The sequence below is a fragment of the Harpia harpyja genome, chromosome 6 (assembly GCF_026419915.1).
Source record: "Harpia harpyja isolate bHarHar1 chromosome 6, bHarHar1 primary haplotype, whole genome shotgun sequence".
NCBI classification, from domain to species: Eukaryota; Metazoa; Chordata; class Aves; order Accipitriformes; family Accipitridae; genus Harpia; species Harpia harpyja.
Window position 1 is genome coordinate 44,740,206 of NC_068945.1, and position 25,760 is coordinate 44,765,965.

The window sequence follows — 25,760 nt, forward strand, 5'->3', positions numbered from 1 at the left end:
CATAAGGACGCAGAACTGGACTGCCACTCAGTGGTGCTGGAGATCATCAGTTCTTGCACCACTACCCATTGGCACTGACATGGCTGAACGCGGCTACATGAGCAACCACATAAGATAAACTGGGCACAAACAGGGGTACAGAAATGCTATACAACTTTAGTATAACATCCTAGCAATGCCAGAGTGATTATTAATAGACTTTGTAAACGATTCTGAAAAACACAGTAGGAACCCAAATGCCATAAAGCTCAATTTTGTCTGACACTAAAACACCATTATTAAAGAGAATCGTCTGCTCTGAGCTGTCACATCAGTGACTTGGACACTTACCTACTGTCATTTATCCATGATTTTCCATGGAAGGTTTTAAAATGACATTACAATCCCAGTGGATTGTTTATCAAAGAACTCTTACTTCAGTACTACAGCATTGGGATGCTTTTGATAGCTATGACATGCCTTAGTTTAAATTGTCTTCTCTGTTTGCATCACACTAGTATGTATCAGCTCTTCTTTTTCAGGATCAAAGGATATCTTACTGCACGTCAGAAACTCATTAAATCTATATTTGTAAATAAAGCATTTGTTTCACAGCACCAGGTGTCCTTGAACCACTACAATGAACAGCTCTGCAGGATGTGTCCTAAATGTACTCAAAGCTCCAGTGAATGATGAAAATGTGACTTGTCTGTTAAGCATCCTGGGAACAACTTGTTATGGCCTATAAAGCAGTAGAAAAAGTGCACACAATGGTATTTCCAGAGCTGAAACACAAATCTAATTAGATTCCCATCAAATGGCTTATTTGAGACTGAAAAATTGCTGGACTGATTACAAAGTTTGCTTTATAGATTAATAGGCTAGTTTAATAGCCATAGTTCTCATTGTGTATGAACTATTTCCTGTGCACTTTGTTGTACAGATAGTAATTGCTTTGGCTTCTATGTAATATATGTCTATGTTGCTGCTACTTTTGCAAATGAGACCTGCCTTGGGTGACCTTTTTAGCCTGTGATTTCCTTTTTTTTCAGTCAATCCGTTTTCCAAGTTAGAATTCATTTTCAGGTTTATCAGCAGCTGAATACCCAGACTGGTATTCATGCTTCATAATTATTGAAAAATATTTAATTAGATCCAGTAAGACCTTAAAAATGGAAGCAGAACAAATTATACACACAGCAGTATTTTACACACAAAACTGATTAGACTAAAATACTAATAAACCTTCTTCTGGGGACACTTCTGGGGTCATCTTACATTTGTAATGAACTACTGGATCGGGGAGATGAGCGAAAACAACTTTCTTCTGTGCCGCATCATGACAACAACTTCTTGGTACAGATGCTAAAATGATTAGGGCTAGCCACAGCCACACACTACGCACAGCTACTGAGCAGCAAGAGCATGCTTTCCTCCTTCACCAGTTTCTGGTACTTGGGGTGGCAGTTTTCATTGCAGAATGTTCAACTGTGATTTCATAAAAGATTCTCTATAGCCTATAAAATCCCTGTCCTAACTAATAACTAACTACAATGGCAATGAAATTTTTGTGCACTTCATTCTTTCTATTTATACAGCCATATGAACTAATAAGTCCACACCCGTGTCAAAATCTAATGCCAGATGTTATGTTTGACTTTTAAAGAAGCCAAGAGAAGCACAGAACATTTCCTTGAGGGGGGAAAGCTGCACTGGCAACAAATTTTGAGAAGACCAGAGGTAAAGGGAAGTGACTGGATGGAAGTACAATTACAACACTAGAATTTTTAATTTCTTAAGTATGAAGGAAACTGCATTTCTGATTTTGACCATTCATTTGACCTCTTCCCTTCTCCTAGCTTTGACATGTTTTTCTGATTTTCTTTTGTGAAGTGATTGCTCTTCTTACCAAAATGTCCATTCAGTTTAGCTTTCTCTTCATTAAACGCTGATCCATCTAGGAGATCGCCACCCAAACTATTTTTGACCAGCCATCATTGTTTCCTATATGCTTACTGGCTATATGTTGGCCTTTCTTGAGTGACCATGACTTTGCAGTACACTCCTTCACAGTCTTCTCTTATTTCTACTTCTTGCATTATTCATCTGCTGTTTCTTCTCTTTCTTACCCATAAATATTTTTTGTTCTTCCCCCCAACATTATCAACAGCAATTGCCTTTCATTTTGTGTTTCTTGAATTCTGCTAGACAAATCTTATGGCTACTTAGAGGTCCTCACTGTAAGCTTTTCCATTCGTCCTTTATTTCTCATATTGACATTTCTCGTGTGCTCTGTCTTTACTTTTTCAGCAGGTCAGCTAATTCTTTCATTGTCTTGTAAGCATTCCTCAGTAAAACTTTGCTTCTACCAGCTGATGTAAGTGAAATCCATCTCTTCGAAATTCCTCCTTTTCTGTATCTGCCCATTCGCAGCCCACACTAGTTCCTTCCTTCTCTGAAATCATGGGATGATTCATTTGCAGCTGGGACCGAGCAGGATTTTGCGTATCATCACATATGATGTGTTAAGAACATACTTTACTTAGCTACGCAAGAAAAAAGAAACCTCCCCCCCTGCCCAAATAAGAAAACAAAAGTTTAGGTGGCTGAACAACAAAGATGGAGTTATGTGTGACATGATCATAGTTTAAATATGTATCTGTATATATGTGTTGGTGTTTTTTCATGCTACTGTCAGTCTTAAGTATAACATACACACTTAGCAACTATATGTTGTACTCCTAAATATTGACATATTTTTTCACCATTGTTTGTTATTCTTTTCTAAATATGAGAGCATAAAGGTTTAAGAATGTTCTGTTAGACAGTCAATAAGCTTAAATGATACAATAAAAAAAGTATTGATCTGAATTGTGTTATATAAGTGCATTTGACACATTTGCCCAGTCATCACTATTGCTAGAAAAGAGTTCTTTTTTATGTACAGCATTATACCATGTACATTTTCTGTTTCCTTCAAGAACATCTTATAATACGAAGAATCAAATAAAAGCTCTTTCATACTATGAAATTTATATTCCAAGAAGGAAGCATTGTTTGATAGAGGTCTTAATGTGACAAAATAGTGGCTGTGCTCAATTGACAAGTATCCACAGGTTCTGTGGTATCTTGGGTCCCCTCTCAAACTAATCGTTCTCCTTCATTCCATAAAACCCAGTGTGGCACCAGTGATGGACCTTTTATGGGATCACCATTAGTTATGCAATGCTTAAAGTATTAAAGTCTCCACTGGGAGATGTCTGCCTTACAATATCTTCTGAAGGTAAGTAGGTAAAGTACATATATGCTTTGTCCATTACTTGTCTTTTTTATACAAGTAATAATAGGAACAAAAGGAATTTGTCACTAAAACAGGATGGCAATGCCTGAAAAGTTGTGCAAGTGAAATGTATCATCCTTTAGCCCACAGATTTGTAATGTTTCATGTTCACTCCATGTTGAACAGAGAAAAATACTTGGAACATATGGAAAAATTGAAGGTGATTAAGATAAAGCTATTCTGAAGCCTGATTTTGCCATTCAATAGTGTTGTTTCCATGGTAACTCCTGCATCACATGGCACCTGTGTACATGATGCAAAGGCATTTCTTAAAGTTACACAAATACTAACAGGAAGGGCAAACTTCTGTGTTTCTTTTGTCAGTGTAAAGTGAGTATTTTATATCCATTACAAACACAGAATTTTCCGTAATTCACTGGGTACTTAAGATGTGATATGATAAGCAAAGTATTATTCATAAGTGAAAAACATGTAATATCTAAAGATGAAAAAAAAGAAAAAAGGGTTTATGAGGAAGGAGGAGAGCAGTGGGTTAAAGGGACAGCTGGTGCGTGTGTGTTACCCGATATGGGAGTTCTGCTCTCTGTTGCTATTTTGTTACTGCTGTGGCAAGGCAGCAAATGATAGCTACTAGTAATTCACTGAATAAGGCACGTGTATTGTCCAGCTGCGTCCATGCCTTCAGCCTTCCTGTGAATAGACTGAAGAATAGAGTCTCTACAGAAAATCCTTCAGAACTCACCAGAGGTGGAGGCTGGCAGGATACTTGTCGTGGTTTAACCCCAGCCAGCAACTAAACACCACGCAGCCGCTCACTCACTCCCCCCCACCCAGTGGGATGGGGGAGAAAATCAGGAAAAGAAGCAAAACCCGTGGGTTGAGATAAGAACGGTTTAATAGAACAGAAAAAGAAGAAACTAATAATGATAATGATAACACTAATAAAATGACAACAGCAATAATGAAAGGATTGGAATGTACAAATGATGCGCAGTGCAATTGCTCACCACCCGCCGACCGACACCCTGCCAGTCCCCGAGCGGCGAATCCCTGCCCCCCACTTCCCCGTTCCTATACTGGATGGGACGTCACATGGTATGGAATACACCGTTGGCCAGTTTGGGTCAGGTGCCCTGGCTGTGTCCTGTGCCAACTTCTTGTGCCCCTCCAGCTTTCTCACTGGCTGGGCATGAGAAGCTGAAAAATCCTTGACATTAGTCTAAACACTACTGAGCAACAACTGAAAACATCAGTGTTATCAACATTCTTCACATACTGAACTCAAAACACAGCACTGTACCAGCTACTAGGAAGACAGTTAACTCTATCCCAGCTGAAACCAGGACAATACTACAGAAATTACTTTAAAACTTACAGAATTTATCCGAGTACGTGTCCTTTTTATTTTTTGATGTTATCTTACAAAATTCTATAATGTGACTATTACTTCCTAATGAAATCTGTAAGAAAGATAAATAAAAAATATAACAATGTTATAACATTCCATTGAATTCTATAGGTTTACCTTTATGATGTTCTCTTTGCCCTTTTTCAATCCAGTCTTATAAAAATCTTACATAAAACCACACAGATGCCTTCACTGAAAATACGCATTCTTTTCCTATCACTTTCAAATTCTGAATCTATAAGTATATATTGTGTCAACTGAAATGAGATATGCAGGGGCAGATAATGGAAAATAGTATTATGAACAAGATCTGTGTACCATTGACAGAATAACACATGTATGTATACATATGCATTCACACACATACACATGTACATATATGGAGTGGCTGTGTGTTTGGAAGGGGGTGATTAAAATTCAAATCTGAGTGGGTGATTAAAGCTCAAGTCTTCACCAGTGACAATATTTGTCCTTGATTCAGATATCCTGGTTCAGAACTAAAAATCTGTATCATATCTTGATTCTTAATAGTGAATAAATTCTCACATCTCTGAGACAGGCAACAGACACAGAGCACCTCCAGACTATACTTTAATTGTATGTGATGCTAGATACAAAGGCATTTAGCTCTGGCTACTCTGAATTTTGCAGGGCCCTGTAAAGTCTTTGAAGACTGATCTGACCTGCATTTGTCTTCTTTTAAACAGCTTGATGTGACCATATTGCTTTCTGCCTATGTTATACATTTAACAAAATGTGCCTATGTTTTTGAAAGGAAGTGCCAAGGAATGATTATACATTAGCTTTATGCAGTTAACACTGATTGAAAATAGAAAAGGAAGAACATTCACAGTGGACGGATGCCCGCACAGGTGTATTTTGGTTTTAGGTATCTGTATAATAACTTTCAGTCCTAGTGTGATAATTTAATCTTCTTTTCATTCTGTTCTATCTTGTTCCAATCACTGTCCCATTTGGCACAGAAACTTCCCGTTCTCTGTTGGAAACCAAATATTTTTCTTTCCAGGGGCAGACGTTCTTTAGTCAAGTTCAACTAAGTGGCCCACAAGGGAGCTGTCTCTGTATCTGGAGCAAGATACATTTATGAGCCAGCATCAGTAAATAAAGAAGGCAAGCTACATCTGTCCTCCAGCACTTGAGGTCACTGAGCAATTCCAGAACCATAAGTCAGCGATTTAATGGAATTTCCCATGCAAATGATTAGGGCACATTAGACCATATCACAAGCCAAACTTAGTGCATTCCCACAAAAAAAAAAAAAAAATGCCATGAATAAGGTTTTTCTGTCCGGCATCCCTTACGTAATTTTTTTTTTTTTTTAATTCCGTGAAAGAGTACAGAGAGATTCAAAGAGAGAAATTCTTTGAATATGAAATATTGTGTGCCTTTTAATGAACTCTGCAGCCTACAATGAGCCATGTACCTGGTATGAGCCAAGGCCAGTCAGAGAATTTATTCATTGTCTAAAATAGGGGGGGACAGCAGGGGCAAGGAGAGGTGCCAGGGAGGGCCCATGAGAAAGCAGCCCCCTGTAAGGGCATGCTGACAAGAGACCAGCAGGTAATTCCCATGAGCAGGCAGAACGTGCTCCAATCCCAAGGGTTAGCTGTGTACTCTGCCCATCGCGTGGGTTGAGTAGGGATGAGGAAATAAAAGTAGAAAATTAGTGCTTCTTGGTGGGAAGAGTGTGTTTTTATTCTGTGGTGCTACTTATAGGGTACCACACTGTATGAGAAATGTGATAGAGGTCATTTTAGCTAAACAAATGTATAATTGATTATCCAGCCATTGCACAGCACTACACAGAAAATGAATGCATTGCTCTGAGATCTAACATTTATTCAAATATAAGACCATATGAATTAAAAAAATGCAATTATAAAACACTACAATCTATTCTTGTACATTAGCTGTTGTAATTTTAGCTCTAGACAACAATGACAAATTACAGTCCTCATTTCAAGGATATGAGATGCATTACATAATGCAGATCTATAGTGTTTAGAACCGTTAATCATCATCTTCTGGCAGCACCATTTGTGTTAATCCTGTTTACAAAAGAAGAGACCCACTAAGACATACTATTTTAGGCTTTTCTTCCTCCAGTAAATATTCAGCGAACATTTGTAATCTGAATTTATGTTTAGCCTCAAAATGGAAAAATGGCCCAGATGTAACCACAGCAAAGAAATGTTGACATCTGTGATAAAAAAGAATTAAGACCTGTTTCTGGTTTTACCAAATACGTACCTGTTACTATGTTAATTACCAGCTAAATGTTGTTATAAAATTACAACATTGTGTTACCTGATAGTTTTAAGATTATACCTTATGCAAAGAATTTAGGGGTCATTGGATTTTTCTCAAAAATTTATAAAACACTGTCTTGGAAGGTATATAAAGTTCTTCAAGTTCTCTGTCAAATTTTTCAAGTGAGATTCTCCCTTTCTATATACAGCACATTGTCAATCATAGAGTACCAGATTTCACTGCTAAGAAAAGTCATTCTTAATGTTAATGAAATCAGGATATAAATATAATCACAGTCAAACGGAAATAGTATGTGTTTCTAATCACGTATAATCATAAATATTTTTTATTAAATCCGTCCCCTATTGATGAAAGATGTTCAATATCAGGTTAGACCAGGAAATGTTTCTTTGATTCTGTAAAACTCTTTAAAGTTTTTAATGTTCTTTTTCTTTATTAAGTGACACTAAACCCTTTCAATTTTATGGATGCACAGATCATAGTCTGGCAGTGTGAGGAATTTACCTAGGATGTGAAAGATTCAGGTTCAGTCTGCAGGTCTGCCATTCCTCCCTGTCCCAGAAATCTGCTCCAGCCACCAGGAATCAACTCTGCAGTGGTTTTCCTAAGTGTGCTGGTTTTGGCTGGGATAGAGTTCATTTTCTTCATAGTACGTAGTATGGGGCTATATTTTGGATTTTTGCTGAAAACAGTGTTGATGATAACACAGAGATGTTTTCATTACTGCTGAGCAGTGCTTACCCAGAGCCAAGGGCTTTTCTGCTTCTCACCCCACCCCACCAGTGAGGAGGCTGGGGGGGCACAAGGAGTTGGGAGGGGACACAGCCGGGACAGCTGACCCCAACTGACCCAAGGGAGATCCCAGACCATAGGACGTGATGCTCAGCATGTAAAGCTGGGGGAAAAAGAAGGAAGGGGGGACGTTCGGAGTGATGGCGTTTGTCTTCCCAAGTCACCATTAGGCGTGATGGAGCCCTGCTGTCCTGGAGATGGCTGAACACCTGCCTGCCCATGGGAAGTGGGGAATGAATTCCTTCTTTTGCTTTGCTTGTGCGTGTGGCTTCTGCTTTACCTATTCAACTGTCTTTATCTCAGCCCATGAGTTTTCTCCCCTTTACCCTTCTGATTCTCTCCCTCATCCCACTGTGAGGGAGGTGAGGGAGTGGCTGTGTGGGGCTTAGCTGCTGGCTGGGGTTAAACCACAACACTAAACTAGAGATGGATTATGACTTTTTGTATTTGTACATTTTGTTTAAATTCTTTGCAACAAAGACATGAAGCTGAGCACCCAACATCCCAGACAGACAAAATACTTGTTGGACTAGTTCTATAGCGGTTTCTCTCACATTTAGCACTCAGAGGACTAAGTTAAGATGAAGAAGAAAAAATCTCAGGCCCAACACCTAAATAAGGCAGAAGAGATTCCTGAATTTGCTGCTTGTCTCCCAAGAGAGTTTCATGATCATAAGGCTATTACCTATTACCTATTATACCTCTCACTCTCTTTGAGTTTTGCATTTCAGTAAAAGTCCTGTTGAAGCACCTTGGTTCTTGCAAGTGCCTTAGTATACAGTGAATGAGTATTTTCCAGCTAAAAAATTGCTTCATTGAAGAATTCCAAGTCAGCCGCATTCCTGAGTGTTTTGCATTAATCTTTAAGGGCAGAGACACAGAGAAGAGCAGAGAAGATCTGAGAATGTAACTAAGTGGAATACAGGATTTCTCATTAACGAGGAAAAAATATTTACTTTTTGTTTTCAAATCGAATTGGGGTAAAAAATGCAGTAATTTTATCACTTTCCTTATAAATTATTGACGGGTAATAAACAATAAGGAGTTTTTTTTCTTAACAAAAATGTTCCCCTGCCCCTGTACAACTCCCCTTAGAGTTGCTGACATGCTGTAAATTGAACTTGTGGCCTCCCATGAAGTAGCTCTCTTTTCTCTAAAGCCTTTAATTCTTATAACTTCTGTGACACCAACAAATTTAATGGTCAAAACATATGCAAATATAAAAGACCAGACAGCTCTGCAACCAACATGCGTGAAAATGAGAGCTGGAAAATCTCTCAATTAGAACCTCTTCACTAAAATTAACTCTTTTGTGGGTGAGGTCTCCTCCTCATGGTAGAAAAGCTGCTTTTGAAGTGGCATTCCTAGCACTTGCTACACTGGAAATATGCTGTTCATTGCAATTAATGCCAACTAATATTATGCCAGTTAAGTCCAAAGCGACTATGAAACTCTCTTCGTATTTTGTGGAAGTACAATACTGATGTAAGGTGGATGTCTAGAAGGCAAACTCTCCACGTGCACTAAAATAAAAGAATATTGCACATTTAAAATTTAGATTTCTTTTTTGGAAACTATTGGCCTTGAAATACAGGAGAATTGTGGACATGTCTGAAAACTTGAAACAAGATCAGTCCTTCTAAAATGGACTGCAGTGGCACTTACTGCCTGTTCTGTTTTAGGAATGGAATTTCAAATAACCTTGGGCATGCTTACATTAAGGATTTTTGCATTTATGCAAACATTAGGTAATTTGTTACATCATTATGGTATGTGCTGATTGAAAACCTTTAGAAGTCATCTAAAAATACAGTAAGGTTACTCCACCAATGCACGAGATGAAAAACATATCAGGTATTAACTTAGCCTGTGGCCACATTTTATTCTTTATTTCTGTAGTAACTAACATGACAGGGTGCACCACATGTGGGACCATGAATTTGCATTTCAGAACACAAATTATAAACAATAATAACCTTAAAGTAAGCTGATGCAAGTCAGTAGGGAATAACATTAGTTTATTTGTAAGCTAAGCAGGTATATTTTTAATTGGGTTGCAAATTTGACCAGGATATATAAAACAGGTATGTTTAGATCTTTTGAAATATTTGTAAAAGTTAAAAACATCACACAAGAAAATGTCAATAGGACAGTTGGAGAAGAGCTTATGTGCTCTCCAAATTGCCTGTATTTTCATCAATTGTATACATCTCTAATAAAATAATTGTCATGTAAATTAGCTTCCCCAGAAAGATCACTTGATTATATCTTTGGATCATGACAGCTACAATGTGATCACCATCTCCAATACATCCAGTAGTAAAATCTCAAGAAAGTCAGTTGTTCTTCCCTTTTCTCCCCAAGTTTTGCCTAATATTATCACAGCAAAGAGGCAGACCTGTGTCTTGTACTAAATTCCAGTAGATCTTCTCTCCCTTCATAAGAAGTGACAGTATTTGCATTCTATCGCAAGGATTTGTCCTCTCCTGCAGCTCCTCTGAGTCTAAACTCTGGATTCTCGGGTGCCGTAATCTCTGCACAGCTTTTGCTTAATGATCGTGAAGGAGAAGGTGATTTCTGGGTTATCCTCACATATCTGACAGTGTATGCCCTGTAGCAGTGAAGATTCATGCCCACCCTCGAAGTCTGCATCCTCTCCTGTGGCAGCTGTGCTCCTTCAGTCAATCATAATGTCACTATTTTGGCAAATTTCTCAGAGTATTTCCTTCCCCTGCTGCTGCTTTCAGCTTCTTTGAATTTGCTCCAGGGACAAAGGAGGCTACAAGGGCATGAATTTGGGTGGAGGGTAATACAACTGCATTGTCATCTCCTAACTTACAGCTTTTTTTTCTTTTTTTTTACCTGCTCCATCTGCAGACCTCAACTCTCAGAGGACACATCTTCTAAGCAGCACAGGGGATAGATGGTGTCATATCCCACATTCTTCTGTGCCACTGATGTTGTAGCAGCCATTTACAGCATTTCTTGCTGGAAAGCTAGCAGATATGGACCTCTTCCAGCCACAAGAATGTGCTGACCTCGTGGAAAATAGCATGATTGTAAATCTGGCAATTATAAAAAAGCAAGAAATATCTTTTATTACAGATAATCAGCTAAAGGCATTTGAAACTTAAACTTTTAGTAGGAGTGTTTAAATAATCATTAAAATAATTATTTGCAAACTTTATTCCCATGCATGCCATGAGACCCAGCATTCAGGATTTTAAGAAAATCAAGTGAACAAAATCAGACAGTCTGTGAGCAGCAGAACCGCCTAAGTTGGTTCCTTGTGCATTTGTGGCTTACAACAGTGCCTAATAAGTTATGTTCATCAAGTGAAGCTTTTTCCATGGTTGGGGAACTTATTGCTCTCATGTGTGGATTTTCTTGAGTCTAATAGGTGGCAGGTTCATACTGCAACCTTTTCCTCAGTGAAAGGAAGAAGAAAACCCAAAACTATTAGGGACAACACAGCACTTAAGGAGTACACAATTCATCTCTAAAATAACAACTTTTCTTTCAGACAGGTTGAAATTAGTCAATTAATGCAACAGAGACAGGGCAGAGTGAAAGGACAGATAAAGAAGTGTGCACACATATGGTTTGCTCATATAAGCTTTATTTCCTTAGGAAGTCACGATAAAACATTTCAGTGATTAATATATAAACAGCAATTGCTCATATCCTGCAGACTTTCAGGAAATAACTGAAATCTGCAAGTAAATTTAACCGAGTCTGTAGCAGATAAAATTAACTAAAAGATGAAGATGTAATTGCCCGAGTCTGTACACAAAGTCAAGCTGAAAAATAAATGGCAGTTCCATTTTCCTGTTGACTGTTAAAGCAAATTAATTATCTGGGGTCATGGATTTGTTTCCAGAAATAAGAACGTGAATCCGAGAATTTGAAAGACTTTGTAATAAGTAGAAAAGGAAAGTGATTTCTCAGATAGATTACCATCCAGCCGCAGTACTTCTGGGCCAAACTTGCCCTTTGGAGGATCATTTCATGGAAGTGTGAAGTTTCTGCATAGTGCTGCACTAGACAAGGGTAACATTATGTATTTGATAGTCTCACCCAGCATTTTCCTAGGATCCGGCTTTGGATGGAGTTTCCCATTACATAAAGTTGATTGCCCAGAACAAATACGATCATGCTGTAACCCTTACATGGTGCTCAGTCTCAAGACAATTTAGTTATTTAACTAATGTCCTCCAATAGCCATGGTGTGTAGTACAGCAGGAATGATAGTTATTTCCTGCAGAGGGAGAATGAGGCTGTGGGTGATGCCCCTGCAGCAGCAGAAGGGGTGGAATATGGGAGATGGTAGGGTCCATGGCAGCTGGGAGGGACAGCTGGACTGTGAGACTAGGAGGACTGGAAAGAATGGAAAAACAGCAGCAACAGCAGAAAAATAGCAGGCAACAAACAGGAAGTGAGGAGGAATTATAATAAAATAGTTGAAAGCATGTGAGGAGACCAGCAGGCCTGACGCTGCCACTGGCAGACAAAACTGCTAGGAATGCTGCAATCGACAACACATGCTCGCAGCAGCGTACCATGATGAATGGATTCTGGCCCACCAGACAGGACTGCTGTAGTGCAGCAGTGACAGGTGCCAAAGAAAAGCAAAATGCTCATTTCTAGTAGTTTGAGAGCCACCCAGGTGTGTAGTTGTACGTAGGCTCTGTTGCACCACTGCCTGGTGCTGCTTAGCTGCCACTGTGTCTTAAAAGTTCTTCTGTGAGGGCAGGCTAGCCCTCAGTAACAGACAGGTTTTGCTTTCTGCACTCCATACGTCAGCAGTCTTTGTGTGCAATGGGCAGTGAGGCTCCCTTATGAGAAATCGAAGCACAGGAACCTACCAGCAGTAGCTGACACCTGGAGCATCAACCTAGGGATGGGCTAGGTAGGTCATTCCTGATTTTTTCAAATCAAAGCATTAGAAACCTGTCCTTGAAAACAAGGAAACAAAACATAAGGACTACAGGTCTGGAAACACTGGATTAGACAAGAGTTAAAAATCAGAGTACTGAAGAAACTATGCAATAGTGAGAGTCCTAAACAGGTACAGAAAGCCCCTGAAATCATATAGCTTTGAAGACAGAGTAGACCTGGAAGCAACAAGGAAAGGGGAAGACCAACGGATCCATAGCAGGTGGAATACAAAGATAGAAAGGATGGAGTTAGAGATGTGTCAAACAACCCTACATGTGGGAAGAGATAAAAGAAATTAGAATAATAGAAAAAGGACATTACAGAGATCTGGAATGGGTGAGGACAGAAGAGAGGGAGAAGATTTAAAAGTCTTAACCCCATCTGAGAAGTGTACATCAGAACATAAATCCACGTTTTTAATCAGTTTTTTTCCTGTCAGTTGAAAACTAATGAAACCTATGCAAGCAGTTAGCTTTAGGTAGATCACAGACAACAATAATATTCTTTTATGCCATCATGCTGTCACAAGTGATGATACATGATTTATGTGAAATATTTGCTGGAGAAATGCCATCAACATTAATAACGTTATATCAACAGGAGAAAACAGCAGCTCCTGTGGCCTCCCTTCCTTTCTCTGTGCTAAGCAGTTCTGTTGCTGTACGATGTTGATTGTAATTAACAAACTGAATTTCTTTTTACCTTGAATTCACAGTTTGTATTTATTTCTTTTTCACTGTATTTGCATCCCAATAAACACAGTCATTAATCCATGTTTCCTTATCAGGAGCTTTTCTAATTAGGCTGTTCTAAAAGTTGGGTTAATCAATAGAGTTAATTCTTTATGTTTATACACAACAGGAAGTTTTCCATTGTAAAAATAGTTTCTTTCTTATGGCCTGGTTGGATAATTACTTCTTAAACATCAGTTTAAAGTCAGTTCCATCAGTATGTCATGATAAGCAGCGCTTATACACACAATCCCACTGAAGCTGGTGTGGCTACTCATTTGACTATACAATATGAATTAACATTGACAGAAATGAAAAATGTGACGGTTTCTCCACCTGCCTAAAAAAAAAAAAGTACTGAAGAAGACTACAGGTAGATAAATAAGTTCCTGTTTGCTTTTCAATAGATACTGAACAAAGTTGAATTGTATTTTCATTTGTATTCTACTACATAATCCCCACGCATCCCCTGCTGTAAAGCACTACAATGAACAATTTTTGAAGCAGGTTCCTATTTTTATAAAAGCCTCTCACATGTTCCAATAAACCATGAAACATAAAGGGGGGCACTCAGACCTTGAAGACAGCAGCCAGCCCCACTACTATTTTTCTTTGTCATTCTGTTGGCATGCCTGAGTTTCATTTTCCCTTTCCACTAACACAGACAGTGCACATGCTATTACTAAAGGAAATGATTGAGATGCAGCCCCAAGAGCTGTGTTTCTTGGTTTGCTTGATCTGGGCACCAAAGCACACAGGAAATTCTTCACCGTGAGGCTGGTGAGGCACTGGAACAGGTTGCCCAGAGAGGTTGTGGATGCCCCCCCATCCCTGGAAGTGTTCAAGGCCTGTAGCAGGGAACCATCTGGAGACGTGAGCCGAGTAACAACCGGACACCGATACGGTTAAAGTTGTTCTCCCTTTATTGCCCAAATAGCGTGCTTATATACCTTGTCAAGCTAAACATCAGCTGTCCACGCGCCAAAAGCTAAAATATAATTGGTTATACTATCTCTGTCCACGCGCATAAACATAGGACACAATTGGTTATACTAACTAAAACATGCGAAACTTGTCTCAGCCTAATTGGTTAAGATAAACTGCCGAATTGAGGTTCTTCGTGCCAAGTTCCCTTTATCTTGGAATGTGCACCTGTGTTCTTCTAATTGGCATCTTTCTTTTTTTGTCTTCTTGTTTATTCTGTTCAAGGCCTTCTAAAGGCGTCTGGAATACTTTTGCGACTGTTAGCTAAATATGTGTCCGCAACAATTCCCCCTTTTTTGTTTTTTCATCAATTGTTTCCATCAATAAGTTCTTAAACTTCGTTGATGCCAGTGGAACCCCCTATTAAACCTGTGAAAAAGGGATTGCTTGGTGCTGCTGTACGGAGGCATAAGCAAACTTGTCTGGTCACGTCAGCCAGGGTCATCCAGATGTTTTCTTTGGCTTGCGGCAGTATCCGTGACTACATCCAACCGAGGACTGTGAGGAGGATGGACCATCCATACATTCTTGTGCCGTCTTGCACCGCAAACTCAGCCCAGCAATCGGTAGGTGCCAGCTTTATGTGGGCGTCCCCATGTAGGCAACGATGGCCTTGCCATACACCAGCCCGATGCTCTTCGGAAAATCCCGGTATTTATACATCTGCAGAGGAACGGATTTCAGCACACGTGGCCAGCGGGTGCCAAAATCCGCCTCGGTTGCAACGTGGGGAGCCTATGACACATGCGCTTGCTGGCCAGGCGCACTGCACGAGTCATAGCCACCCTGTCTATTGGTTCATGGGCTTTGTGATGCAGTTGCAATGCACAAAGAATCTTGACCCTTCACGTTGATCAAGGTAACCTACAAGATCTATGAACACAATTAATTAAACACAGTAAAAGCAACATTATACCTAATAAAATACACAAGAATAAAAGAAACCCCGATTTTTAACAAAGATACAAACCAACTCCTAAATCCCCATCCCGCAGCTAAATGCTCTAAGCCGAAATGACAGCTTTCTTAATTGCGTTAAAGCTCTTGCAGCTCCTTCTTGCCTCTGCAGTTCTGTTATCTTGTTTATTAATTGCTCCACTGTCCAAGTTCCTCACGTCCATTGTTTTTCTGGTGGTTCAAAGTCCATTCACACTGCAGCTGTCACGTACTCTGGCCCACTCATGCTAACTGCGGCCTACTTATGCTAACTCTAAATAATCAGGCTCAAAGAAATGTCCCCCATTTTCCATGAAATCTCCCACAAGTCCCCCTTTTTGTTTTTTGGACAAGCCAGGCCTGACTTACTATCTTTTCTAAACCCTTTTTTATGCATGACACACATACACATGCTGCTAAAACAAATATCAATCCATAAACAATCAAACGAACTCCTTCCTTAAATAAGTTTCCCAGCCATCCACCAAGGCCCAAGCTGGCTAGCCACTCGTCAAATGGAGATGTTGACACTGTAATATGAGACATGCGTTGCTTCATCAGCGACAGTGCCTTGTGAATGGATTCAGAATGATCAGTCAAGTTCATACAACACATTCCTTCAAAATCTTCACAGCCATGTCCTTGGGCTAATAACAAAAAAACAATGGCAGCTCTATTTTGTAAAACAGCATGGCGCAAGCTACTCTGATCAGCTAATAATTGCGTGATTACGTCAGCAGTTGTGTTAAAGTGCTTTTGCGTCCAACAAGCAAGCTTATTTAAATTGTTCAAAGTGTTCCCTGCTGCACCACCCGGGAGGAGGAGAGACAACGCTACCCTTGCAGGTGTTCCCAAAAGTTCCACATTATCATTGCACTCGGGAGTCAACTGCGTTATTGCTCGCTTGCTCCGAGGGTGGTTTCTTGTAAGGTTCCTCCAAGTCCTAATGGTAGGTGCAAATAAGGTGAGCTTGCCTAAATAGCACGGTCCTCCTATTACATTTTTTGGCAGGCCTTGCCAAGCTCGGTCGCCACAAATTAAAAACACTCCAGGGGGTAAGGCTTTAGCAGTATTGTTTACCCATATAGATTGCTTACTGCCTTTTGTTTCTGCTCCTAAGGCGCCAAGGCCTTGTTTTTGACTTTCGGTGCGGCTGGTACCACAAAAATCTCCTGCATTCATATAGCCATATATTGTAGAGCGGCTTGTTACATTGGTCCACTGAGACCAACTCTGAGGTTTATACATGTTTGTGCCAGCAAATAACGAACTGCCAAATACAAAACAAGTTTGTGTTACGTTTTTGGTAGAGTTGTCAATGGGCATTGAACCCAGCAGATCTAGTTCTTGCGGGTCCCAGGGCAACGAGACATTTGCCATATTAATTAATTGCGCAGCACACCGTGCTACTGACTTACTTTTGCTACAGTTTCCAGTGCTATGACTCTTAAAACCCTCTGCATTAAATTGGGGTATTCCAGTTAAACAAGTGCGAAATGGATCTGCAGCTGATGCCATTGCCAAACAAAAAGAGTGCTGTCCCGTCTCATTTGCCCATGTGACCCACATGTTTACCTGAGGGTTAATGCAATGTATGGCTATGACGCTCGTCACCCACTGTAGGAACAGACTTGTTATACACAAATGGTACCCTTTTGGGCTCAAACGATTGTCAATCTTTTGATTAGTGCTCATCTTAATATTACAAGGTATCTTTCTCTCAAACTTCACACACACTGTCTAAAAGGCCAGCAGGGCCGCTGATTTGCGGAGGCACAGATGTCTTCTTCGTTCTTGTTGGCTTCTCTCGGTTGTCGTGCAGCTCGGGTAAATCGCGCTGGTACCCACAATGGTCCTTCACCTGTTGTATGATGTATGACCACAGGCAGCTCCTCCCTGCCTTCCGTTAAGCACAGATAATTCAAAGTAAAAAGAGCCTTGTGTAGTTGCTGTACAGGGTCTAATTCCTCTGTAGCCTTTTGCTTGGCAAGATAGTCCTTTAGTACTCTGTGTGTTCTTTCAATAATAGCTTGACCAGTTGGAGAATGCGGGAGTCCAGTGCTGTGCTTTACCCCCCAAGTAGCCAAAAATCGAGAAATGCTCTGACTTGTGTAAGCTGGGCCATTGTCTGTCTTAATATGTTCTGGGACCCCCATAACAGCAAAACAAGCTGTGAGATGCTTCTTTACATGAAAAGCTCGCTCTCCAGGTAAAGCAGTGGCCCAAATGAATTTTGAAAATGTATCAACTGTAACATGCACATATTTCAGACGCCCAAATTCTGTTACATGGGTAACGTCCATCTGCCACAGTTCAAGGGCTCACAAGCCTTTTGGATTGACTCCCAAACCGAGGCCTGGGCCATGATGGCTGCACTGGGGGCATGCCTGAACAATTCCTTGGGCCTCCGCATGTGTAAGTCTAAATTGTTTTCGCAACGCACGGGCATTCTGATGAAAGTTTGCATGACTATTCCGTGCCTGTTCAAACTGATTCAAGGGAGGCACGTGTGTGATCCAACTGACTGCAGCATCTGCTCTGGCGTTTCCTTCCCCTAGGCCAACGTCCCACATATGACTTCTAATGTGGATGACACAATACTGATGTTGCCTTGTGTTAATGGCGCGCAGCAATTCTTGAAACAAACTTCCTAGCCGAGGGTTGGCAGTACGCTTCAGTAGGGCGTCCTCTATGCGGCGCACTACTCCAATGACATACAGCGAATCAGACACCACATTCAAAGGTTCATCAATCCATTTTAAGATGGTCCAACAGACCGCCTTGAGCTCTAAGGTCTGCAGGCTATCTTGCCCGTCTCCTTGCAGCACGTGCATCTGCCATTTCCCATCCTCCTGCCACACACAAGCTGCTTTCCGTGATTTTTTCCCTGCATTCAATATATCATTCATATAGTGATAGATCAGAAATTGAGCAAATCTTTCTCTCATTGGTTTCAAAGCCCAAGCAACAAAATGTTGACACATGGTAGGAGAGTTTTTCATTCCCTGTGGTAAAACTGCCCATTGATACCGTCGTGCAGGCTCTGCCTTATTTATTGATGGTACTGTAAAAGCAAACCACTCTTGATCTTCAGGATGTAACGGTATAGTAAAAAAAAAAAAAACAAACAATCTTTCAGATCAATAATCAAAATGTTCCAATGTACTGGAATCATTACCGGGGAGGGCAATCCAGGTTGTAAGGCTCCCATATCATGCACTACTGCATTGATCGCATGCAGATCGTGCAACAAACACCATTTCCCATTTTTCTTTGGGATGGTAAAAATTGGGCTATTCCATGGGCTAGTAGAGGGAACTATATGTCCTGCCTCTAGCTGCTCTTGTACTAACTCTTGAATCTTGGACAGCTTTTCTGCATTGAGCGGCCATTGATCAACCCATACTGGTGTTTCAGTTTTCCATCTCAGTTTTAGGATTGGCAGTCCTTCAATGGCCGTGATTAAAAACCCTGAGTTGTCAGCCTCTCACCCAGTTGACTCAAGATGTCTCGCCCAATCAATGCGATGGGAACGTTCAAAACGTATGGTCGTGTTTTCACCTCAGAGCCGTCAGAAAAACAGAAATTTAAATGCTCTTTGCTCACACTAGTGGATCGCATCCCACCAATTCCATAAATCTCTTCAGTGGTGTGTATTAGCTGCCATTCATTAGGCCATTTACTTCTGGGAATTACGGTAACATCTGCTCGCGTATCAATGATCATTTTTAAAACAATAGTTTCGTTTTTTGGTCCCATAATTCTCACTGTCTCCTCTGGTTTAGACTTTTGAATATTTAAGGCCAATAGCACTGCAGGTGAACCAGAGGATCCAAATCCTGCATCTCCTCGCAAAAGTTTGCCAGATTTTGGTACTTGGGATTCAAACGGAACTAACTGCGCTATGCGTGCACCTTTCGCAATATTCATGGGTGGCGTTATTGTTTGGACCATGATCATGATCACACCAGTGTAATCAGCATCAATTACTCCTGGTAAGACAAAAATCCCCTGTCGAGATGTTGACGATTGCCCCAACAATATCACACATAATCCATGACCAAGAGGTCCTTTCATGTTTGATGGAATGCAATGCACCTTTGTGTCCAACAAAGTTACTTCTACTGCTGTTGCCACATCCACTCCGGCACTTCCTGCTGTGGCGGAGGGGATGCTGTCCAGACACCCTGTATTTGTGTCGTAGCGCGTGGGGATCTCGCGCTCAGTTGGGAGTTTCCCAAAACCCTGCCGCTGACATGGTACTTTGATTTACATTCTTTAGTCATGTGGCCTCTTTTCCCACATCGATCGCATTGTGTTTCACCAGAGACCTTACCATAAACTTTACATTGTGCCTCCTGACCTTTCCCCGCATTTTGTTTGTAGCAGAGGTCGCACTGCTGTGGCAAATGCAGAAGCAAAAAGAGCAGCTTTCCCTTGTTCACCCAAACGGTCGCAAGCTTCTAACATCTCACTAACAGTAACACCTCGAGGTAACGTGCACAATACTTGCTCTGTTTTCGCATTTGCATTTTCAAACGCCAACTGATCAAGCAACTTAACCTTCATGTTACTATCAAGATCTGCGTGAGATTCCAATGCGGTATGCAGTCTGTCTATAAACTGAGCAAATGGTTCAGATTCTCCCTGCCGAATATTAACATAGAAAGGAGAAACCTTTCCTTGCTCGGGTATGCTTTGGAGAGCTTTAAATGCCAATTCCTGTGATTGCATTAAAACTTGAGTATCAAATTGAGCTTGCCAAGCGGCGTTTGAAAATGGTCCAGAACCCATCAGCATTTGAGCAGCACATTGAAATAAGGGATCATTTTGTTGACGTCCCCTATTTCCTGCATCTGCATCATCACAGAGTTCCTGCCACCTATGGAAAAAATAAAACTCTTGTGACGGCGACAACAAGGTTTTAGCAAGCATTCACGAGTCATGTGGAGTTAAGGTTGACCCAGAAAATATATGGGACAAAACTGCCTGCGTAAAAGGAGATTTTAAACCATACTGAACAATTGCAACCTTTGTTTCTTTTATGATTTTCCAATCAAATGGAACCCATTTATTAGGTCCACCCCCAGCCCCTGCAATAACCGGAAACGCTGTGGGAGCTGCTGTGATTTCTCCCTCAATTAAGGCATCACAAATAATTCCCTGCCATTTATTCCGGGGGTCCGTTGTTTCTGGAAAGGTGGGGATCGGTTCCCTGGGAGGTGGAGAAGGCAGAGGTATAGGTGTAGGACAAGGAGGGGACAGAGGTAAAAAAGGGTTTGAAGGACGGGGAGGAGGAAGAGGGCGGGGTGGGGGGGAAAGGGTGCATCAAAGGATACAGCTGGCAGTTTTTCTCGCTTCACAGCAGCCTCCAGCTGTGCCAGCTTTTCTATTACTGACTGCAACTGCTGCAAAGTGAGCTCCAGCCCCTCTTCATGCTCTTGAGGTGGCCCAGGCGTAGACGGAGGCAACGGAGGGTATATGCTAGGTATAATTTGTTCATGTTGAATGGCAATATCTGGGGGCTGTTTTCTCGTAGGCGGATTTTTACTCGCTTCCTGATTCTGTAGGGTTTCCTTTAAGCGTAGGGTTAGGGAGGCTTGGGAACTGTCAGATAGCTGATTAATATCGGCAGTCCCAGGGAGTGGAGCGGAATTCAAGGGCACAGAAGCAGGCGGACAAGCTCCAGGGAAGCCAAAAGTCTCTCTCGCTGCATTATGTTTTTCTCCCTGCGTTTCCCCTTCGCTTGTGGTGGGAGAGAGAGCAGCAAAAGCAGACGCAGCCGCTTTACGATCTGCTTTCATTTCTTGCAGAGTTGTCTTAATTACTTTTCATAAAGTTGCAAGACCTTTAACTTCTTTAGACCCGTCACTAATTTCATCCCATAGGGAGGTTCCAATAGCTTCCCAGGTACTAAGCTCAAAAGCTGTACCCACACTAATTAAAAGGTTTCTGTCCTTGCTCCATTGTAAAAGCCGCTTTAAACAAGCTTCATCATATTTTATGCCTCTCTTTGAGAGTATATGTTGGAGGAGCTTAACTACTGCTTCTTCTTCTTTGCAAAGCATAGACCCCATCTCCTCCCCCGACCTCTCGCCATTCTTGCGGGCTGAAGAAAAGCGGAGCTGACTGGCACCGTCCCTTCTCCCGGGCCCACTTAACAAGGGCTTGAATCCCTTTAATATCTGCCTCGAGCCCTCTCATAAAGAGGATACTTGCGAGGAGCCGAACCGCCGCCTCATCTTCCATGACGGTTCTTACCTTTGCAGAGGGTTGCTCAGCTGCGCGAACTCCAGGCTCCGACGCTTTACTTTCGGCTCGTGCCCACCTCTGCTTCTCACGTCCCCAGCCTCCCGGTATCACTGTTCTGCGATGCTTTGGAGGTTTCAGCAAGCTGTCGGATCCAGCCTCCCGGTATCACTGTTCTGCAATGCTTTGGAGGTTTCAGCAAGCTGTCGGTCCCTGTTCGGGTGCCACTTGTAGCAGGGAACCATCTGGAGACGTGAGCCGAGTAACAACCGGACACCGATACGGTTAAAGTTGTTCTCCCTTTATTGCCCAAATAGCGTGCTTATATACCTTGTCAAGCTAAACATCAGCTGTCCACGCGCCAAAAGCTAAAATATAATTGGTTATACTATCTCTGTCCACGTGCATAAACATAGGACACAATTGGTTATACTAACTCTGTACACGCGCCTAAACATAGGACACAATTGGTTATACTAACTAAAACATGCGAAACTTGTCTCAGCCTAATTGGTTAAGATGATAAACTGCCGAATTGAGGTTCTTCGTGCCAAGTTCCCTTTATCTTGGAATGTGCACCTGTGTTCTTCTAATTGGCATCTTTCTTTTTTTGTCTTCTTGTTTATTCTGTTCAAGGCCTTCTAAAGGCATCTGGAATACTTTTGCGACCGTTAGCTAAATATGTGTCCGCAACAAAGGCCAGGTTGGATGGGGCTTTGAGCAACCTGGTCTAGTGGAAGGTGTCCCTGCCCATGGCAGGGGGGTTGGAACTAGACGCTTTAAGGTCCCCTCCAACTCAAACCATTCTATAATTCTATGACAATACCCTTGCACAATAGCTCTCAGTGATGATTTTGCTGGCTATTACCAAGCTTGCAAAGATGGGAATGTGGCAAACTCAGGCGTGAAAACTGGAGCATAGGAGAAGGCACAAGGTCCCAATGTCTTGGTTGTCCTAGGATTTTGGTCATGAAGCAAATGGTAAGAACTTATTGTATGACTGTGTTTCAGCTGTGGTTCTAACAGTGCAGTCTTTGTATGGTATTTGTGTACAATATTGTTCTCTTAAACTTCTGCTGCATGAAATCTGCTCCCAAACATGTCTACGATGAAATTTTTTTCTTTAAAAAGCATTAAAGCCACCACTGAGCATAAAAGAAAGTGACCCCGTCGATTCAGATTTCCCTAAATTCACCTAGCTTTTCTCCTAACAAATACAGGATGTCATTACTTTGCCGTGCTTTTGCATGGGCTAAGTTCTCTGGCTGCATCAAACCCTTTCACTTCAATAAAAGTGCAGGCATTTATCTTCCCAGGGAGGGTCAGTCTTGTCTTCTGCATAACAAAATGGGTCCAAGCCATTTCTCAGAAAACTTCAAAAATATCATTTGTACACCAGTGTGTCAGAAGTCGTACATTAAAGAGTGATCTGTATGACCAATAATATACAGATTCTTTCAACTAAGGCTAACTGAGCTTAATAACCATCTGAAAACTGTTCATTGGCATGTATGAAACTAGTTGATATTTCTTGTTTTGGCAGTACAGACTACATGGCTAATGATGGAGCGAGTATGCAGTGCTTTGGCACTGCACTTTTTTCGCAAGGCTGATAGTTATTGTTATACCTTTTTTTTCCATGTGTAATGACACGGGAATTAAAAAAAAAAAAAATGCTTCGCTATACCTGATCTATTTGAGACATAGCTAGCATCAGTCTTCATAAAGGCTACACACAAAATTTATGCTTCACTTCCCAAAATTCAGTCAACCTTAGCTAACTACTCACAATATATGAACTTAAAACATGAGAAAAGAATGCCATTTTCCATTGGTCCTGACACTCAAAAACATCCCATGCAGGTTTTTACTCAGACTTGGCCTAAGCATGCACTTTCTTTCCTTGCTTGGATGCATATGGCACAGATGAGAACATGAAAAGGGAGATAAAAGGCATGGCAGAAAGCTAGCCTGTTCGGCTACTGCAATTCTTATGCTCCTGTACCTACACCTGACATCACGCAAGCCCTAAAAATTCCTTCCCCCAGTCAAAAAGCAAATCTGGATAAAAGCATCAGTCCATGATTAGAGCAATAAATATTAGATAGTGATAAAACAGCGATGGAATAAACTATTTGGGGGATTGAAACTGTGTGGAAAGCCTCAGCCCCAAACATTTAAAAATAAGTTACAGTAAGAAGTATTGTAACTGGATGGCAATCACTCCTATCTGCTAATTATTGTTTTCTACTCTGAGCAGCAGTTCTAAAGCCCACAGAAGCTGATGCTCTGGTTTGCCTGTAACGTTAATGATGCACGCCGAACAGAGCAGCTTGTTTCACCTCGGGTCACTCGTAAGACAGAGGAATTGGAGTGATTTCATTAGTTCTGTCATTTCTTGTGCTTTTTATGCACCATTACCAGCTGCGAGCATTTAAAGTAACGGACAAGCAAGCAAAAGCATGAAGTCTGATCAAGAATCCGCAATTTTTTTCCCCTTCTCTTTGCCAGACCTGTCCTCGGCCGCCGGGGTCCCTCAGAAGGGCCGGGAGCCGCACGTCCGAACTTTGCCTGGCAAAGCGGGGGCGCGGGGGACAGGGGGCTGCGAGCGGGCTCCCGCAGAAAAACCGCACGAATCCCGCGAGGCGGGCAGGCCTCCAGGAGCCGGCACCGGCCGAACCGACGAGGGCCGGGAAGGAGCGGCGGGGCAGGGCAGGGCAGAGCCGAGCCGAGCCGAGCCACCGCCTCAGCCCCTGCCGCCCCGCGGGGAGGCGCGGCGGCCGCAGTGCATGGCGGCACTCGTAGTTTCCCGCCGCCTCCCCGCGCACAGACTACATTTCCCGTGAGGCCGCGCGGGAGAGCGCCAGCCGCGGCGGCGCGTCAGTGGCGCGGGTAGCCAATTGCGGCGCGGCCGGAGCGAGCGCCGTCAGCCGCCAATGTTGTTTTCGCTGAGTCGAGCCGCTGGTGTTGTTGGCGGCGGCGCCATATTGGAAGGGACGAGCCCCCGTTAGCGAGAAGCCCCTTGGCGCTGGCCCGGCCGCCGCCATGCTGTATCTGGAGGACTATCTGGAGAGTGAGTGTGTGCGGGACGGGGGTGCCGGGCGGCCGGGCACGGCCGGTGGAGGGGAGCCGGGGGGGGATGCCGCGGCGAAGAGGCGGCGCCCCCCTCCCCCACGGCGGCGAGCGAGCGAGTGACTGACTGACTGACTTCCTCCCTCCCTCCCTCCCTTCTCTCCCCGCTCCCCCGCCCCTCCGTGTGCCCGCAGTGATCGAGCAGCTTCCCATGGATCTGCGCGACAGGTTCACCGAGATGCGCGAGATGGACCTGCAGGTGCAGAGTACGTGAGTCCCGCCCCCTCCGCCTCTGCCCGCCCCCTCCCCTCCCCGCGCTCCCGCGCCCGCCCCGCCCCGCCAGCGGAGGGCGGCCGCGGGCACCGGCTCCACCGCCGCGCCCCGCCGCAGGGCGCCGGCCGGCGGCCCGGGGAGGCGGGAGGGGGAAGGCAGAGGAGGGAAGGAGGGAGCCAAGCGGCGCCGCCGCCGCCGCCGCCGGGGCGCTCCGACCTGGGTGGGCAGCTCCGCTCCGCTCTGCTCCGCTCCCCGCCGCCGCCGCCCCGCGCGCTGGCTCGGGGCGTTGGCGCCCCGGTTCCCCGCCCTGCGCCCCGGCTCTTCGGCAGCGCCGCCGCGCCGCGGGGCCGGGCGCGTCTCGTTGGCACCGGGCGCTTGGCGTCGTCTCCTGCGGGGCGGCGGGCGGTGGTGCGGCTGCGGGAGGCGGCGCTGCCGAGGCCCGGCGCCGCGCGGGGAGCCGCCGGCACGCAGCGAGGGGCGGGGCGCGCTCGCCTGGCGCCGTGTCAGCCGGCGGCGCCGGGCCGCCCGCCCCGGGTCCCCTACCGCCCCGTCCCCGACCTCCCCGCCCCGGCCGCCGGCCGGTCTCGGCGCAAGTAGGATGTTGCAGGAGTTTCGCTCCTGGGCTTGTGCTGCTCCCAAAGGCATTTTCGGTGGCACGTCCCAAACTCTTCAGATTTTTGATCCCTAAGAGCAGTGATGGTGGGTTGGAACGTGAGTTATGTCCCGCTCCGCCAGCAGGTAGCAGCATGCTGTCTCTGAAACTTTCCAGCCAGCTCCCGTCATACTACCGTATGTGACAGTGCTG

The 25,760-nt window shown here is 43.3% G+C and overlaps 2 protein-coding genes across 8 annotated transcripts in view; one reads left to right on the plus strand and one right to left on the minus strand.

Moving 5' to 3' along the window:
- Positions 1–8,974: 8,974 nt before the first annotated feature.
- Positions 8,975–25,652, minus strand: LOC128143522 (translation initiation factor IF-2-like). 2 transcript variants are annotated; one of them, XR_008235780.1, is made up of 2 exons: positions 12,638–14,273; positions 8,975–10,837 (listed from the first exon to the last, which is right to left on the minus strand). XR_008235780.1 is itself a non-coding variant. In XM_052790840.1 (2 exons), the coding sequence occupies exons 1-2, from the start codon at positions 25,598–25,600 to the stop codon at positions 10,769–10,771; spliced, it is 498 nt and encodes a 165-aa protein (XP_052646800.1). In that variant the 5' UTR covers positions 25,601–25,652; the 3' UTR covers positions 8,975–10,768. The 2 variants fall into 2 exon arrangements, 1 of the variants encoding a protein (XP_052646800.1); XM_052790840.1 differs by lacking the exon at positions 12,638–14,273 and adding an exon at positions 25,172–25,652.
- Positions 24,491–25,760, plus strand: part of LOC128143520 (inhibitor of growth protein 3) — a 193,841-nt gene continuing 192,571 nt past the window's right edge. For 2 of the 6 annotated variants that reach the window (XM_052790832.1, XM_052790833.1), the window contains exons 1-2: positions 24,493–24,683; positions 24,877–24,948. In XM_052790832.1, the coding sequence (XP_052646792.1) occupies positions 24,656–24,683; positions 24,877–24,948 (100 nt within the window). In that variant the 5' untranslated portion in view covers positions 24,493–24,655. Of the gene's footprint in view, positions 24,684–24,876; positions 24,949–25,760 lie in introns of all 6 variants that reach the window. The other 4 variants (XM_052790834.1, XM_052790836.1, XM_052790839.1 and 1 more) reach the window with 3 other exon arrangements.